The sequence below is a fragment of the Schistocerca cancellata genome, chromosome 2 (assembly GCF_023864275.1).
Source record: "Schistocerca cancellata isolate TAMUIC-IGC-003103 chromosome 2, iqSchCanc2.1, whole genome shotgun sequence".
Taxonomy (NCBI): domain Eukaryota; kingdom Metazoa; phylum Arthropoda; class Insecta; order Orthoptera; family Acrididae; genus Schistocerca; species Schistocerca cancellata.
The window spans coordinates 635,842,035-635,860,565 of NC_064627.1; the positions used below are offsets into that span (position 1 = coordinate 635,842,035).

Consider the following 18,531-nt stretch of genomic DNA (forward strand, 5'->3'; position numbering starts at 1 on the left):
TTCACCAAACAGATGAAGCATCTACACTGTGCAATAGCTGATACTTGGGTTGAAACAGTGTTTTTGAGAATACACTAACATGTTCAAATCGGACTCCATTCACATGTGTTAGCAGCATCATGAGAACATTAGTCTTGCTGCTGTGCGGTCTAAGACGTCTTGTCACAGCTCACGTGGCTCCCCTCGTCGGAGGCTAGAGTCCTCCCTTGGGCATGGGTGTGTGTTGTCCTTAGCTTAAGTTAGTTTAAGCTAGATTAAGTAGTGCATAAGCCTAGGGACCAGTGACCTCAGCAATTTGGTCCCATAGTCCATACCACAAATTTCCAATTAGTATTGCCACAAATGGATGGACCTACAATAATTGCTCGTATATTATAAGGGAGGAGAATTCCGTTCTTCTTCTTCAGGTACTCTTTTGCATCTTCACAGGACCAGTCACCGACAACAAAGTCCTTGCGATGAGGATGTTTCACCCACCCTACCATGATACTAACTACGCTGGGTACTGCCAAGTAGTTGACAAATATAGAAAGGTACACTTGAAGGTATGGTAATAGTAAGTGTAGCCACTACAGCTTCATCACTTAACCGACTGAGCTGTTTTGGCGACACAGAGACATCAGCTATATATATATATAACACACACACATTATATCTACGCACCAAGTGTGTCTTGTAAATAGAATAGCTTTTAAGTTTTTTCACCTGCCACTAGCCATCCAGCAGTTAGTTTTTAAGTGTATGTATATTATGTAACCCATGAAGAGTAACTAGAGCATTCATTACGTCAAGAACTGGTGTAGCATTGAAAAATAATGAAATCAATAAGCATAATACTTCGACTATAATGAGAGAGGTATGAAATAAAACACAAACATGGTTTGAGATTATATACAAATACATTATTTATTTATTTATTTATTTAAATATCATACATAGGATGCAGTATTTCAAGAAAATCATCAGACTCTTCCTTTATCTTCTTCTTCTTCGCACCTGTACAGTATTTCCCAAATAAAGCTTCTTGACATGCAATAAATTCTGCACATATCTCCCTCAAGCCAATGGATGCCTCACAGTACTCACGTTTTTCACATGCACATCTAATCTGTTTCTGCTTTGGTTTAGCGTTCATCTGCAAACAAAGGTAATGCTTCAGATCTTCAACATGTACACTATGCACATGTAGGAAGTTTATAACATCATTGTATGCAGAGTCTATGCCTGGCAACCAACGGTTCAATCTCTCCAAAGCAAGGTGTAGCGCAGTATCTGGATCATATAACTTTATAACTGAGGCATGTCTTAGATAAACACAGTTGTCACCCAATTTCACACATAGTGCACAGTCATCATACACTGTTGTAATAGAGAGCGTCACATCAGTAAGGCGAATGTGTGGGGGAGAACTAGTTGGATAATACTCTGTAGTCATCTGTGGATTGATGTAGCACTCTGCACGATATATTTCGTCCCAGCTGAACTCGTAAATTAGCACTTTAACACCCTTCGATGCATTTTCAATTTCTATTCTCGCATGCAAGCCCCAGACATGATGTGCTTCTATACCAACATTTACGCGTTTTGTTCCACTGGGAGTTAAATTGTATGTAGAACTGAAAAGCATGGGTACACTCGATGCCTTCTTATCCACAGCATCTGCACTATGTGGCTGCGCTAGCACAGGGATGTTCTGCTGGGGTGGGTCGTATGTTGGTAACCAGTACCGTCCTCCATAATGCTGCTGTTTGGGACCACCAGCAGCGTTCGATGTGTTGGGAGCAGATCGTGTGTCTTCATCACACGAATCGATGAGTGGGACAGACAACAGCAGCTCCTTGTCCTGCTCCAGCAAGAGGGCTATGTGCGCTACAGGTTCCCATGTGGTTGGTACAGGTTCAGACATGCTGGAGGTTGTTGCTGCTGCAGGCCCAGTGGTTAGTGCAGGTCTCAACAAGATGGTAGCCAAAGTTGCCACAGGTCTGGATGTGGCAGAGATCAGTATGTTGGTGCCTGACACTGCGCGCTGGCTTGGACGCATCAAGGGCTACTGCTGAGCAAAGACGAGGAAGCGTTACATATGGACCAAGATGCGAAAACAATCAATAATAATAATAATAATAATAATAATAATAATAATAATGCTAACCACAGAGAAAGGTGTGATGTAGGATACTTTCTTTTCCACTTCTTCCTGTTCTTCAGAGCTGTGTTGGATTGCAACTGCTGCTGATGCTGCATGGGTCTTCTTCTTCTCCTGCTCCTGCTGCTTCTGGTTGACTGAGCAAGACTGAGGTCCCAGAGCTGCTGAGCCTGCCATATATCCCCTCCAATGATGTTACCAGATACCGCCGTCCTACTGGCTGAAGTCTAACACGTGACTGGATTAAGGTTTCCTGTTGGCTCCCGCCATTTTTTCCCCAGGCCGCCATCTTGGATTACATCACAGAAGGGACGACAGCGCCCTGTGGTGGCAGTATTGTGTACTAGGTCAGTTGGACTCCACACCTCATGGTGAAGACACTGGATGTAGGTATTGCCTCTTAATTGTTTAAATGAAGACTGCCTGCAAAGTAAAGACTTACGTCCATACTATCCAGCACAGACTGAGTCCTTTCGCCGCCAATTCCTAGGAAGAGGTGGCAGTAGGATGACTTAGGTTAGTGTAGGTCGTCCAAGTGACCTATTTTCCTGCCATTTTCTTAGATTAGTGAAGGTAACCATGGTATGTTGCATTGTCCTGCTGGAATTTGAACTTCTGGGGGAGGGGAGGGGGTTAGGTTAGTGGAGGTAGCCAAATTGACCTATCTTCCCGCCATGACGTCATTATTACGTTGCCATATCCATCACCGCCATCTTGAATAAATTTGGCAACAATGTAACGGCCGGCCAGAGTGGCCGAGTGGTATAGGCACTACAGTCTGGAACCGCGCGACCGCTACAGTTGCAGGTTCGAAACCTGCCTTGGGCATGGATGTGTGTGATGTCCTTAGGTTAGTTAGGTTTAAGTAGTTCTAAGTTCTAGGGGACTGATGACCTCAGAAGTTAAGTCCCATAGTGCTCAGAGCTATTTGAACCATTTTTGAACAATGCAACGTGGGGTGGTACATAGTTTGCTCTACTACTCACAGCGACACCGTAATGCCATCACGAGCCGACCATTGTATGGATACATATAAACAGTTTTGTTTGCTGAGCTTGTTTATGCCTCCAACTGCTTTCTGAGTCGTTACAGTTTCTGATGATGTCTGCAACACTGGAAGACGAAACCTTGGGCAAAGAATTATGCCTCCGACCATGGCCTTAATATGCATAATGCAAATATAAGCAATTTTATAAAATTCATAATGGAAACATCAAAACTGAGGGTACAAGGGTTGACTGATGATTTCTACGAAATAGCAAGAAGTCCGCTTAAACAGTCTAGATGTTGGTAAGTCTGATATTGTTCAAGATTTAAAACATGGGAGGCACAATAATTTGTTGGGCCGTGTCACATGTACTGTGTAAAAGAATAAAAACGATGAACAGAGAAAATATTTTTACTAAACAAAAATAGTGGACTACACCCCAGATAAACAATCTAGCGAAGTTCCTGAGCAGACGCACTGAAGACAGTTTACTGTTGAACAAAAAGTATTTATCGTAAGAAAAAGATTGCCATAATAAGATTCATTAGATCACTAACAAGCGTAGCATCTCACATTAATTGGTACACATTAGCCGAGAACGAAGCATTGCTTAGGCTGTCGGGAATCTGGGATACTGTCTGAGTTCCGTCTGTTGACAACAAGCAACAAACAATCAAGGCAATCTGCATATCGTAATAACGATCAGTAAGTAGGGTTGCAACATTGCTCCCAAGAGCACTGATGTTGCGACATAAATGCTTACATGGAAAAGCATCGCTGTTAAAAGAACATTGCTTTTAAAAATGATACATCGATGTATTTAAGATGTTTCAATGTATTGTAGAATTATTAGAAAAATCACTCCAAAATGATTTTACTTTTAAGTACCGGTAGCATTATAAAAGAACGTAAGTTGTGTGGTCAGACATTTTTTAAAACACAAAGGAACTGGAAATAGTCGCCTATATCATCAAAAATCTACCCACCTTTCCTAACATTAAACATAATGGTATTGACTGATGTGATGATCAGCTGCCTTCATGTACGAGAGTAACCTCAAAAGTAAGGTCTCCTATTTTTTTTACAAGTACATAGACCTGTTCATTTCTACAATTGTTTACATCAGTTTACAGCTTGAACATTTAGCTATTTTTCGACATAATCACCATTTCTGTCGATGCACTTTTGTACACGCTGTGGTAGTTTCTGTATGCCCATGTCAAACCAGCTCGCCGCCATGCTGTTCCGAAAGTTATTAACCTCTTCTTTCACCTCGTCATCGGAGCTGAATCGCTTTCGCCGCGCGGTATTAATCGAGCGGTCTCAGGCGCTGCAGTCATGGACTGTGCGGCTGGTCCCGGCGGAGGTTTGAGTTCTCCCTCGGGCGTGTGTGTGTGTGTGTGTGTGTGTGTGTGTGTGTGTGTGTGTGTGTGTGTGTGTGTGTGTGTGTTTGTCCTTAGGATAATTTAGGTTAAGTATTGTGTGAGCTTAGGGACTGATGACCTTAGCAGTTACGTCCCATAAGAATTCACACACATTTGAACATTTGAATCGCTTTCTGGCCGAATGTTCTTTTAACTTATGGAACAGGTGATAGTCACTGGCCGCCACGACAGGACTATAGGTGGGTGGGTGGGTGGGTGATTATGTTCCACTAGAACTGTTGCAGGAGAGGAACGGTTTGCCGAGCAAAGTGTGGGCGAGCGTTGTCATGGAGAATGTGTACGCCCTTGCTCAACATGCCTCTTCTCCGGTTCTGAATTGCCCGTTTGAGTTTTTTCAGAGTCTCACAGTACCTGTCAACGTTAATTGTGGTCCCAGTGGGCATAAAATCGATCAACAATACCTCTTTCCGATCCCAAAAAACGGTTGTCATGACTTTGCCGGCAGACTGTGTTTGTTTGAATTTCCACGGCTTTGGCGAAGGAGGATGCCGCCACTGGCGTGATTGTTGCTTGGTCTCGCCCAGGTTTCGTCACCCGTGGCAATTGAGTCCAGAAAGTTGTCCTGTTCGGCTGCAAAGCGGTGAAGAAATGCGCGGGAAGCATCATCTCCTTGCCGCATGTGGTCCTCAGTCAGTAAGCGTGGCACCCATCTTGCGCACACCTTCCGGTAATTCAATGTTTCCGTTAAAATTCTGTGAGCGGTGCTTCCGGGTGCAGAGATTGATTCAAATGGCTCTGAGCACAATGGGACTTAACATCTGAGGTTCTCAGTCCCCTAGAACTTAGAACTACTTAAACCTAACTAACCTAAGGACATCACGCACTTCCATGCCCGAGGCAGGATTCGAACCTGCGAAAGTAGCGGTCGCGCGGTTCCGGACTGGCGCGCCTAGAAACGCTCGGCCACATCGGCCGGCCAGGGTTCTGTACTTACAAAAAAATAGACCTTACGTTTAGGTTTACGCTCGTAAATCAGATTACAGAACTAAATAAAACGGATCTTGTAAAGAAAATTCATTTTTAAAAAAACGAATTTCTGTGAATATAAGAATTTAACGCAGAATTTAAGAAAAGATGCGTAGATAATATAGTTCCTAGAAGTCTGTTTTTTTTTTCTGGATGATGTTTTGCCCAGGCCTCTGAGAACAGGCACCTGCTTGGCACGAATAGTGTGATGATGGAAAAATACTCCTTTGCAATTTCTGTAAGTTTTGACAAAAGTGACTTCATAATCTCCCAGAGTTCAATATGATCTCTTTCTTACTGGTGTAACAGGAGATGACAGTAATGTTTCCAGCAGATGTGAATCACTTATTTGTCATTTTGTGTGTGTGTGTGTGTGTGTGTGTGTGTGTGTGTGTGTGTGTGTGTGTGTGTGTGTGCCAGCTGCTTGTGGTATTTCCAAATGTTTGACTCGTCTTTATCCGACACATCGGATGTGTCGTTCGTGATCGTAGCTATATTAATTCCTCGTACATACTTATCTAAGTAACTAATTACGTTTAATTTGCGACGGCATCTTTGAAGTGCATGAATTTTAAAGCTGAAATTACCAGAATGGCGCATTGTTCTAAGTTGTCGATCCTTCTTGCCAGTTGATTATTTTTTTTTCTTTAATTTTCATTTATAGGCATATTTTCAACTGTTTGCCGAACAAAACCGGTTGACGGGATCACCTGAAATTTCTTTTGTTAAGTTTTCAAATGGTCGTAGCAGTTCCGCCATTTCTTTGACACAGTCTAACTGGCTGCTAGAAACCATTGGGGGAGCCTCAAGTCTAGTTAAGATTATACTCCCACCACAGACACTAACTCTAGGAATCATCCTAACATATACGAGCACGAATTCCATCCTGTGCGAATGTCAAGTATAATTTTTTTTTCTTTTAATTTCGCCTTCCTTTAGTCCCGTCTCTATTGTATTTTCCATAACTCGTTACTTGCATTGACGCCATCTTTAATACAATTAACATTATCTCATACATTACTTATCAGTTCAGTTCAGTGTTTTACATAATCAGGGAATTTAGTTATGACTAAGTTAATCCTATGGGCAAAAAAAGGGATAATTTTTTTTTTTCGCCAGATTTGATGATCTTCATAACACTGCTGACATTATCTGTGACGGTGCCTGAAATCTTTTCAATTGAAATATTGCGGTCGGAGAAAATATGTCAGTTTATCAATGATGTACAGCGATGTGTGGTATTCTGTCAGTTCGGAAACACATGTTGTTCCGGTGAGGAGTTGAGTGTTGTTTACGAAGTTAATAGTAATGCCCAAAACCGATTCATTTTACATTGTTTCTGTCCAAATATCGTCTGTAATGCAATAGTTTTCAGCATTCTTTACGTATGTTTTAAAAACATCACTCATTGTCTCATATTTTTTATTCTCTTACGGTTTGGCACCTTGTACAATGGCTACTTGGGCAATGAGAATCACTTATATTATATCCAGTGATCGCAGTACATAATTCAATGGACACTATCTGAAATAAATGATAAATTGTGGAATTTATGTTTTACTTACCTATTAGTTCAAAATTAAATGCAGCACTGCACGAATTAAAATACCCGACACATCGAATGGAGAGCATCCACTAAAGGAATGAATGATCAATCGTTCAACGGTGTCGATGTATTTGTACTTTTTCGTCGATGCATCGGCGATTATCGCCATTCAAAACATCGATGCTAACCTAGATATTTATGGACGAATCCTCAATGTTTCCAGAATGTCGATGTATCGTTTGTATCCCTACCAGTAAGCTTGCGGAGGCAAAAAGTGCATCAAAAATTCATTCAAGAGTATAGTTCTTGGTGATCTTTTTTCTGGCACTCGAAGGAACGAGAAGAAAATGATTTGCTCATACAACACAACATTATTGGACCTTTTGTATAGTGAGTTGAAGCACAAGCAACGACTAGTGCGCAATAAAAATGTCGTTGGGTTCGGAATAGTTTCTCCGTGTAACATATCCCCCTTATTTTGCACCATGCTACCTTTTATCTTCCTAACACTCTAGTTATCGCCAGTGAAAACGAATAGTATCAGAATTGAAAACGAATTTTCAGTTGACATCTTCACATGCCAAATGCTGGAAGATTATTGACAGTTATGTTGTGAAAAACGGTGGTTAACAAGTCGAAAGAAACCCTTGTTGCAACTGCAGTTCCAACAATATAATAAAAATGTCTGCATAATTGTAACCTGCAGACATTACACTGCGTGTTGACACGTAGTGACTAACGTACATTACATGACCACAGTCCATATTTATGAATGACAGACACAAATGTACCACTATGACAGTGCACGGTCGCTGAAATCTTCTGTTAAAGAGAAAAAAATCTAACGCTGAAACTCATCTGTGATGGCGTGTAACATTTCAACGGCTGGAACGTGATCAGCGAACATTAGCCTCGTAGCAGTTCCTCTCTAATTTCCTTGGTACGCAAAGAGAAAAAACATAACGAATTTGTTATAGAACACAGATTAGCCACTATGAATGAAATTGAAAAAAAATGCGATAGGCTATAGTGTAGTGCAGGACATTAGATGTGATAAACTCTGGTTGCATCACCATCAGCCTGAAACGAAATGCCAGAGGATGCAATGACACCATTCAGATTTGCTACCAAAAGAGAAGCAATGGCACTACGATCTGCTGGGAAAGTTAGAAGTGGCGTCTTTGTGGGTACAGAATGTTGCATTTAGGTTTCTTGAACTTGGACAGACCATAAACACCAAGTGCTACATTTAGTTACTTTGGAAGGAGGTCATAAATGTCCGAAGGAGGTCATCTTACAACATGATTCACATGGCCATACACTGTGTCAGTGTGGTGGTAATTAGAGTACAGTGTGTCCCACTCCATCATCCCTGATTTCAAAGACCCAGGAAAAAAGAATAACAGTAGATACGACAGTGAAAAATGCACCAGATTGTAGAGCATCTCAAAGAATTTATCAAAGAATTTATATATTTATCATCAATACACCTCTACATGTAAACCATTTGTAGCACGAAGAATATCAAGTCTATATTCTATTTCTTGCCAAGTTCTTTGTAACATTTCCTCTGTTATTGTTGCAGTCACATCAGTGATACGATGTCGCAACGTAGGAATATCTTCCACTTTGGTCGCATACTCGCAGTCCTTCACGAATCCTCACAGAAATCAAGCGGCATAATTTCAGGTGAACATGGTGACCAGGCAATGGGTCCTCCGCATCCGAGCCAACGATTAGGAAATTTCCTATCCAGGAACTTGCGAACAGCTGTTGACCAATGCAGCGGAGCTCCATCTTGTTGACAAATGATGTTGGGTTGCATGGCTTGTATATGAGGGTTCACAAACTGCTCTAACATGTCCAGATACACTGACCCATTCACTGTTTGTTCCGCAAAGAAGGACGGTCAACAATCCTGTCATGCATTAGCCCGCAGCAGATGTTTAGTTTAGAGCTATCGCGAACATGTTCAGTGACAACGTGCGGATTTTGAGAACCCCAAATCCGAACATTATGCCTATTAACCTTCCAGATGGATAAAAGGTTGCCTCATCTGAGAACAAACATCTTTCCAGGAAACTGGTATCCATATCAATACACTGCAGCATATCCGCAGCAAATTGTTGTCTGCGTGGTTTATCATTCGACGTCAGATGTTGCTGAATTTGCATTTTTTTAAGCACAGATACGAAGGTGCTGGTGAACTACACGATGCAATGTTGACCATGGTACATCAAGTTGCCTAGATCCTTGACGAATTGACTTTTGTGGGCTTATAAGAAACTTTTGTCTGATGTCCTCCACTGCGTCTTCTGAAACTCAGTAACGTGCGCCACCAGAATGTTGCAGAACACTTCCTGTTGCCAGAAACTTCCTACACCATTCCTTAATTGTTTTCACATCAGGTGGATCACATTCGTACACACGACTATGATTTCTTTGCACAGTAATTGGCGATTTTGTTTCTGCAAACCACACTACTGCTCCGCATGTACTACTTTGAAGACGCCATTTTCACTTTATGCGACCATGCTGCACTCTGGCGACGATACTTGGCACTTCTGACGCGTGAATATAAATTCTTTGAGATGCTCTACAACGTGGTGCATTTTTCATTGTCATATCTACTGTGGTTTTTCTCTCCTGGGTCCTTGAAATCAGTGAGGTTTGAGTGTGACAACCTGTATTTTGTAAGAGTCCTCACGTTTGTCTCGACTTGGCACCCTCCAAAAATCACCTTTCTGGTTTTGGGGAAATACAGCTCCGGGGCCAACGCTATCAGATACTGAAAGACATCACAAAACAATTGTGCCAGTGTTCTCAAGCAATTTCAACAGACGTAAACCGTAAAGGAGTTTCCAGACTTATGGAACAGCATGAAAAAATATGATCAAAGAGATGAAAATTATAATGGAAAGTGGCAGGAATTTCTGTAGATTAAGGTGATGTACTTACATAGCTAGCTTAGAAAATAAAAATTAATATAAAGACCAACAGGTTGCACAGGTCTATGAACCTCAGAATATATATTTTCTGCAATAAATGATATTTTCTATATTTCTTTATAATGAAGTTACCAGTATACCCTGGCAAGGTAAACATGTGAGCCTGTCACTAGATACAATGTGGTTTTCCTGCAGGTCGGGTGAGCCTTGGGTCGGATCCATCGATGGACATTGTGGTGCAGGGCACTGGTGTTGAGCCTGTACACTGCCACATCGAGAACAACGCAGGAGTTGTCACACTGTTCCCTCTGGCAGCCATGACAGCTGTTGATGGCCTGCAGGCTTTTACGCCCACCAGACTAACACAAGGTATGTCTCATAGTCCTGTGTGTTCTTCTGCATGTCTATAAATATTTTATTCCGATATTATACAGTAGACCCATTTACTTAGTATGGTTTACTGTCTGTTACAAAACTTTCAAAGGAATGTCCTCATAAATTGACAGTTAAAATTCAAACATTATGGCTGTTTCAAAAGTAACATCCAGTCATTTGAGCATTAAAGAGAAATGATAACTGGATCATTGAAAGTACTCGTAGACCTATTCAAGGTACTACTGGCTGGAAACACAGAAACATAAGTATTCGAGACAGGATTGTTTTTATTTGGTAATTGCAAGGAGACAAAAACACAGTGATCTCAGCCCACTGTTACCCACAACAAAACTTAGTTTATTGTGGGGTTTCACTCCCTGTGTTTCTAGTAATATGGTACCCTTTAAAGAGTAGTACAAGACCCTTTACTAGTTCCTTATAAGACCCAACTTCTTCACTACTTAATGGACACAGATCTTCTGTGTCTTTTGCCCTCCAATGCTTCACACTGGAATGTTAGACATGGTGTGGTTCCATCCACCTCATCACACGGTCTACACTTACAGGCATCCCCATCAACTCCCATCGTATGTTGGTGTTTCTTAAAGTTCCTCTGCCAGCCATAATTCCTACCATGAGTTTATTCTGTCTCCTGTTCAAGTCCAGGGTTACAGAACTTCTCTCGAAGCATTGCTTCTTCATCATTGGCGTTCATGTTTTTATTTTTGAATCATAGTTTAATATTCTACATCCTGTCTTCTCATCCAGCTACTTAGTTTTGAGTTCAACATTACCTTATGATGATTAGGGCAGATTTCAGTCCAGTAAATTGAGTCATCACACTTGTAAGCTTGTGCACTGCCACTGATTCCTGACTAACCACGGACTCACAGCAGGTTTACCTTGTTGATTTCCCCTAGTCCCACAAGAGCTTCATGCCATTCTCCAATGATCATTGATCTCACTGCAAAGTTTGATAGAGATTCCAGGGCTGCTTGGCTATCTGAATAAACGTAAATACTATGATACTTGTAGCACTTGATGCAAATTCTCCTTCATGCACAACCTGACAGAGGATACTTTTTCCTGGAATGCTGTAGCTAGCTTCTCTAGAAAGACTGCTGTCTCCCTAGTCTAGGCTGTACCCCATTTACTCCAGCCCCAGAGCCCTTGTTATGTTTTCAGTCCTTCAGTGAACTAGATTATGTCTCCTGAATGGTCATGGTCTGTTCTTCCACTGCTGCCTTTTTACAGCTGTTACATTGAAAGGATTATTGAAGCAGTTGGAAGTTACTGTATGATCAGCCACAATTTCCCTGACTATTCCTATATTTACAGCACTCACTATACTGATGTGAGATTCTGGATACCCTAAAGGTATCCAGTTGTATCCTGTTTGTAACCCGTATGCCTCTGCCACTGCTATCAGCACAATCCAAAGGTGTAATGGGAGAATGTCCAGCATGGTCCCCATCCCAGTGTGGCAGTGCAGCTTGTTCCACTTGCTATGGCTCAGCAGACCAGTCTCTCTACTTCGCCAAGCTCCTTAGCAACCACCGTATTTTCTACTTTATTCCACAATACTGTAGTCCCATAAAGTATCATGGGTCTTATTACAGTTACGTGCATCCAGTACATACTCCTGTGATTACTACACACCTTTCTCATGTTCATAACAGTACCTTTTACCCTGGAACATAGATTCTTAAGTGAAAAGGCCATCATAGTTTCACATCCAAGGTTACCTCCACATACTTCACTATCCCCTCTACTGAAAGGATAATAAGACTCCATTGTGTGTGTTGGATATGCTTCCTCAGCAATAATACTGTATTAGTTTATCTGGGACTGACCCTTAGATCCTGTTTTTGGCATCAGTTTTCCACAGTGTTCAGTGTACATTGTGCCACTGTTCTAACAGTACTAGCAAATTTGTCAGGTATTACTAGGAGTAAATCATCTGCATATCATTGGCAAAAATAGCCTGAAATATTTAGCTCTTAAATGAATTCATTCAACACTAGGTTCCATAGCAGTGGAGACAAAACTCCTCCTTGTAGGTGGCACAGTGTTTAGCACACTGGACTCACATTTGGGAGGACAATGGCTCAAACCTCCATCTGACCATCCTGATTCAACTTTTCCAAGATTTTCCAAAATTGCTTCAGGCTATTGCCAGGATGAGTCCTTTGAAAGGGTACTGCAGACTTACTTCCTCATCCTTCCCTAATCTGATGGGACCAATGACCTCACTGTTTGGTCCCCTCCCCCAAATCAACCAACCAACACTCCTTGTAGACATCCCCTAGTGGTGTCAATGACTTTGCCATTCATCATAATGGCTTCTACCTATCTCCTACTTAGAATGGTCTTAGTCCACTTGCATATAGTGGTCTCAGTGCTATGCTCTTCGGCAACTCCAATCATGGATTCGAAGTTCATATTGCTAAAAGCACCCTCAATATCCAGAATGACGCAGAGAACAATTTCCAGAACATGTAGAGATTTCTCCACCTTCCCAACAAGTTGAAGTGTTTTCCACATGATTTGTCTGGTTGATATGTGAGATAGTTTACATGTAAAGGAACCACAGTTAACCTCTTTTTCCCTGCCATCCACATCAACAGATATTTTTAATGTCTTTTGATTAAATGAGCACAGATTTCTCAGTCTCATATCCTTAGCCTTGGTATCATCAGTTTTCCCTGGCATCAGAATGAAAACAACCCTCTGTGTCCCACAAGAAGTAGGAATGTTTCCTGCTGCTAGGCAAACCATAAACAGTCTGCACAAGAATCTAATTAAACCTTCTCCTGCTATTTTAAGTAGATCTGGACTGAGTGGGTGAAATGTTTAAACTTCCCACTGGATTATTATTATTATTATTATTATTATTATTATTATTATTATTATTATTAATCAGCACTTTCTCTGGCAGATTCTCAGTTTTCCCTTTGATTGCTTATAAATCAGTTCCTTTCGGGGACAGATTCCTGGTTTGTGTTATTGCAAGTGTGCTTTGAGGGAAGTGAACCTTAAGGAGCACATTCAGTGACATACTCACTGTCCTAGTGTACTCACCATCTTCCTTCCTTGGAAATCCTACTGGATTAGATAGTATTCTTGTGGAATTTTGTGAAGTCTGGTGCAAGTAGCTGTACCTTTCACTTCCTCACAGTATACCTTCTAGAATGATAGTTTTGCTTGCTTTCTTGATTACAAGGCTTTATTTGCTAAGGACCTTCTGATATTTTTCCATTGTCCTCTCTTTCTTGTTAGGTTTATGGTTTGTTGTTCCACCAAGGTACATTTCTGTTTATCCACTTCTTGGTGACTGGGCAGTTTTCTAAAAATTGAGGTCTTGATAGCGAATGTCCTCAAAGTCTACTGGTTTCATTATTGATTTTCTGACTTCCGATAAGTGAGAGTTAGGGTCTTTCCTATATGAGCCCCAGTCTTTCTTACATGATCCTATAGGCTATGATTTGTTTAATGCCCATTCCAGTCTCGCACTTAATATACATGTGGTCAGGTAAGAATGGCTTCAAATGCCACATACCATTGTTCAACATAATAACCCATTGGAGTGAACCCAAAGGTTATGTCAAATGCTTCTTTCTCTGTATTTCTGAAGGTGGGTTCCCTAACCCTATTCAAGATTTCCAAATTATTCTGTGGTAAAAACTTGAGTGTTAGTACTTCCCCATGTCAGGTTGTGGGCACTGGTATCAAAACCAACTAGCAGTTGTTCATTCTGCTGTGAGCAGCTGCTTACCAGTCCCATCATTTCCTGGGAAGGAGTAGTACTTTCCTCATACGGAAGGTAAGTCAAGGCCAATTCAATTTCTCTCATGTTTCCTTCCGCATCATCCTGATGGTCACTAAGTCCCTGGAACAGAAGTCCACCATTGGCATGAATGAAACTCCTTTCTTAATATGTTTTGTTATTCTCTAGATCATTAACACTAGAGTCCATGAGCCCATAAACACTCCTTGAGTGCACAAACAGGCTGCATATGTAGCCCAACAAGAAATTATCTTATCTGCAAATTAGGATATAACTTAAAGAAAACACCTTAATTAAAAACAAAACATATTTATCACTTTTACACACAAAATTAATAAAATTTAACTTTTTAACTATTGTGAACAAAGAAATAAAAAAAACTCTTTAAAAAATCAATGTTGAAGCACCAGTTTTGGTGATGTTCACTTAATTTTATTTTTAATAATAATACTTGTTAGTTTCCTGATTTCTGATCTTATAATGAAACCAATAAACAATTTTTCATGATCATCTTCATTCAATTGGCATACATTCAAGGTAAAGGGAGCCAGATGATCGCTACAAATGCGTCTCATACATCTGCTACATTGTTTAGTGTGCTGTGATCGTGAGCCCTGCTACAAAAAGAACAATAGCCAATTCCTTCATGAGTAAGTGTAACAGGGTTTTTCTGGAAGTCCAAGAAATAGTCTGCCTTTCAGTTTGATAGCTCTGAGTACATTTTTCTGTGATATTCAACGCTCAATAGAAGGTCTTGCTAGTGCGAATCAAACTACTTGTAGGTAGTGAAGGCAGACAACTTTCATTTCATAGTTGTTCATCTGATACATCACAAGACCATTTACGCCCTCCATATTCACAAAATTGGAAAACAGTGTTAGAGACCATCAGTGACTGTTTCCCGTAACGTCGTGTTGTCCAAACATTGTCAAAAATATGAATGCCACACTTCGTTGGGTTACAAAATATGATGATTTTTGGTTTTCTAGCATCACCACTAACAGCATCAATTTCGTCATCATTGTGAAGTGTAGATAACAATAGAACTACTTCATTTTGCTTTGGCATATAACTGACAAGTCTGCAATCAGGTTGAAAACTGAAAATGGATTTGTTTATTTTTCAGTTTTTTGTTGTTTTTAATAATTCAAAAATCTTTGGTTTATTCTTTGTTAGTGTTTCTACAACTCTAATCTAGTGAGTACAAAGTTCTTTGCATGTAGGCACAGTAGTAAACCAGTTGTCTAAAGTGATATTGCATCCGTCCATACAATGGACTCAGAATTCAATGGACAATATCGGGCACTTTATTTGAAAATGGTTCCTACGGTTGCATGTCCATGTAAATCTCAAAATTATAGGCATATGTATACTTGACATCCACTACCATAATGCTGCTTTCTTTGGCATGTATATCACGAAACTGCAGCATCTCTCAAGAGTGACTAACAGCTTATCAGTCATAAATTTTTGCTTGAAGTGTAATGTTTCATACCGTTCTGAAGCATTGTGTTAGTAATAGGTCATTTAGTTGATGAGCCTGCCTGTCTCTTATATTATCAAAGTGGAGAGTTCACAGTAGTAATTTGAATCTATTCTGTGACATAGGTGTTTATACTAATTCAATACCAGTATCTTTCAAATTATCCCAGAAGTCCTTTAGATTTCTTCACCTGCATGGTAAATTCCAATTACTAATAAAATGCTTAAAGTACCTTGATTTCTATCAGGTCAGTATGAGATGCACCTCTGTCTCTTTGATATTTCCTTTTTATGGTATCAGTGTAAATGTTTGTTGAATCAATGAGAATGTTACAAACATCATCATTGAAAAATAGCAGAAATGATAGAAGAGCTGTTTTAGCATCTTTTGCTAAACCTATGGCCTGGTAGACAAACCAAAATGTTGAGAGATCTGGTTCTTGAAGTGGGTGCTGGGAACTTGCTTCAGTTCACGCCATAATGAGGTTGAAAGGTAGCCAAAGCCGACAGAGGCATATCAAATCAAATCTTCTTCAGTATTGTCTTCCTCAACTTCCTCTTCTGTATCAGACTTGTGAGGAGAGACAGGTAGGACATTTTATTCCACAAGTCCTTCTTCCTCCTCACTTGACTCAAACCACCATAATCTTCATCAGCCTGCAGTAGCCATCTTTGAATCTGTTCATGTGTCTTATTTATGTAACTCGCCATCTAAATATACAGTATAAAAAATAAGAAATAGTTCTAACTGCAAAAATGCGTACAAACAACAATACTATAAAATGCGCAATGCTTTTGTAATATTTATCACAGTAATTGTATCATATTTACCTCAGTTTCTCAACTTATGCAATCAGAAATTTAACTTCCACAAATTGTAGGGCAGCTACAGGCATAGCCCACAGACTTCAACGACAATTTCTTTACGCGTCTTTGCGCCACAGGAGTTGGTATGCTACTAGTGAGAACTGGAATTCATACCTGAGGAATACATGAAAAGGCAGCATTGTAGCATGCCAATTGTTGAAAATAAAAGACTGTTTTACTCACTGGGCTAAACATGTAGTCTGCACATACAATCTAGTGTTACCATACATTAATTTACGTCCAGTTCCTCCAAGGCCTGAAATGGCCTATTCACAAAGGTAGGGTTCCTGGACTGGGTTCATGTCCACCTCCTCCCTCCCAGAAGATAACTCATGGTGGAAATTACTCCTTTAATGTGCTGCACATTTATCTGCAACACTTGCAGCCTCCATGTTACTGCCATGCTCACTTCCAGTGTCTTTGATTATCCTGACAGTAACCTGTGTGAACCCTAAGTACAGTTTCATGTCCTGGTTCTGCACTGCCCTCAGGAATTTTTCTCAGGCTTCCAGCACAAGAATTTAGCCAACCAGTACGACCTTTTGGTTGATTAGCCCCAGACCTCTGCCAAGATTTGGTTCTACACCCTTATTTTCTCAAACAGAATCTCTGTAGAAGCATCCTTAAGAAGATTTGGTACCCAAATTGATATCTTTACAGTCTTGTAGAGCTCTACTGCTGCATTGCCTCCTCCCTTGTGGGTATTTTGGGCATCACCTTCTTAAGCCAATCTCCTGTTCATATCCACACACAGACAAAGATGGGACACACTTGTTGAGATAGAACCTCATGAATTTGGATCCTGGACTTGTCACCCCCCCTCCCCACCCCCCCACCCCCCAGTCTTCTCAAAGGGAGCCATTTGAATAAGCTCCATCTCTTGTGAAGTGATTTTGACCAGTGGATGCTCCTGTTGAGTAACCAACAGCCTGAAAACTGAGAGTAGAGTGATGTAGCTCTGTTTCCCTATTCCCTGACTCAGCTTTGTTCAGTTCTGTTTATCTCTTATCACTTGTCCTCTTGTTGCCTGTCTTGTAGGTAGATGGGTTTGATTACCCCCTTCACTTTGAGACAGTTTTTTGAGGTCTTGGTTACAGGAAGTTTTACCCCTCCATTTATGTTTAGGAAGCCATTCCTTACCTTTGTATTTTGAGAAGTCTCCTCCTCTGAGCCCCAGAAAAGCTATGAACTTGACTTGGTCCAATTTCTCAGTAACCATTTCCATTTCTTGGACTGGTCTATTGCCAAATTACGGAAACAGTTTCCACCAGTTCCAGCCCCAATGACTGATTGTTTGAGATGTCATCAAAACCCTCAGTTTTTGTTTTGTTTTGTTTTGTTTTGTTTTGTTCTGTTCTGTTCTGCATTCTCAATTTTGGTCTAATGAGAATTGGAGATTTATTTGGCTGACCCAACAGACCACACATGGTGCAAGGCTACTTACTCAGGGAGGCTCCATTAATGACACATATTTCTATTCACCATGCACCTCTTGACATGGATTGCATCACAGCATGGTCTGGGTATCTGCATAAATGAGGGAGGACTGTAGGAGTGGATATGGAATAGATGGGGCATTGTGGAACACTCTTTGTACAGTACATCTGCTGAGGCCTGTTTGGCATGGGAGATGCACCCTATGAGTAGAAGCCCTTATTATTATTATTATTATTATTATATCAAAATAACTAGCCTTACTCAATACTCATTATTCAGAAATATAAAAATCTAAAACAGCTGATACCTTGCATATGGAAACATTCAAAATAAATTTCTACAATCTGTTACTCAGTCCTCTCCTGCATGTGCTCTGTTAACTCTGTTCTCTCATTTTAAACAATATTCTCTTCATTTTAGTGCCTTGGATTTACAGATTTAAGAACAATAGAAAAACATTATTCTTGTTATACATAACCTTATGTATAAAAGTCACCTAGTTCTCAAGATATCAGTTAGATAAGGAATAACTATTTTCTTTCAAAAA

At 40.5% G+C, this 18,531-nt stretch overlaps 1 protein-coding gene across 4 annotated transcripts in view; it reads left to right on the forward strand.

Annotated features, from left to right (window-relative positions):
- The window catches only part of LOC126162305 (pleckstrin homology-like domain family B member 1), a 1,095,423-nt gene that overhangs the window by 803,091 nt on the left and 273,801 nt on the right, over positions 1 to 18,531 (forward strand). For all 4 annotated transcript variants that reach the window (XM_049918725.1, XM_049918724.1, XM_049918726.1 and 1 more), the window contains one exon: positions 10,232 to 10,405. In XM_049918725.1, coding sequence (XP_049774682.1) covers positions 10,232 to 10,405 — 174 coding nt within the window. The remainder of the gene's footprint in view (positions 1 to 10,231; positions 10,406 to 18,531) is intronic.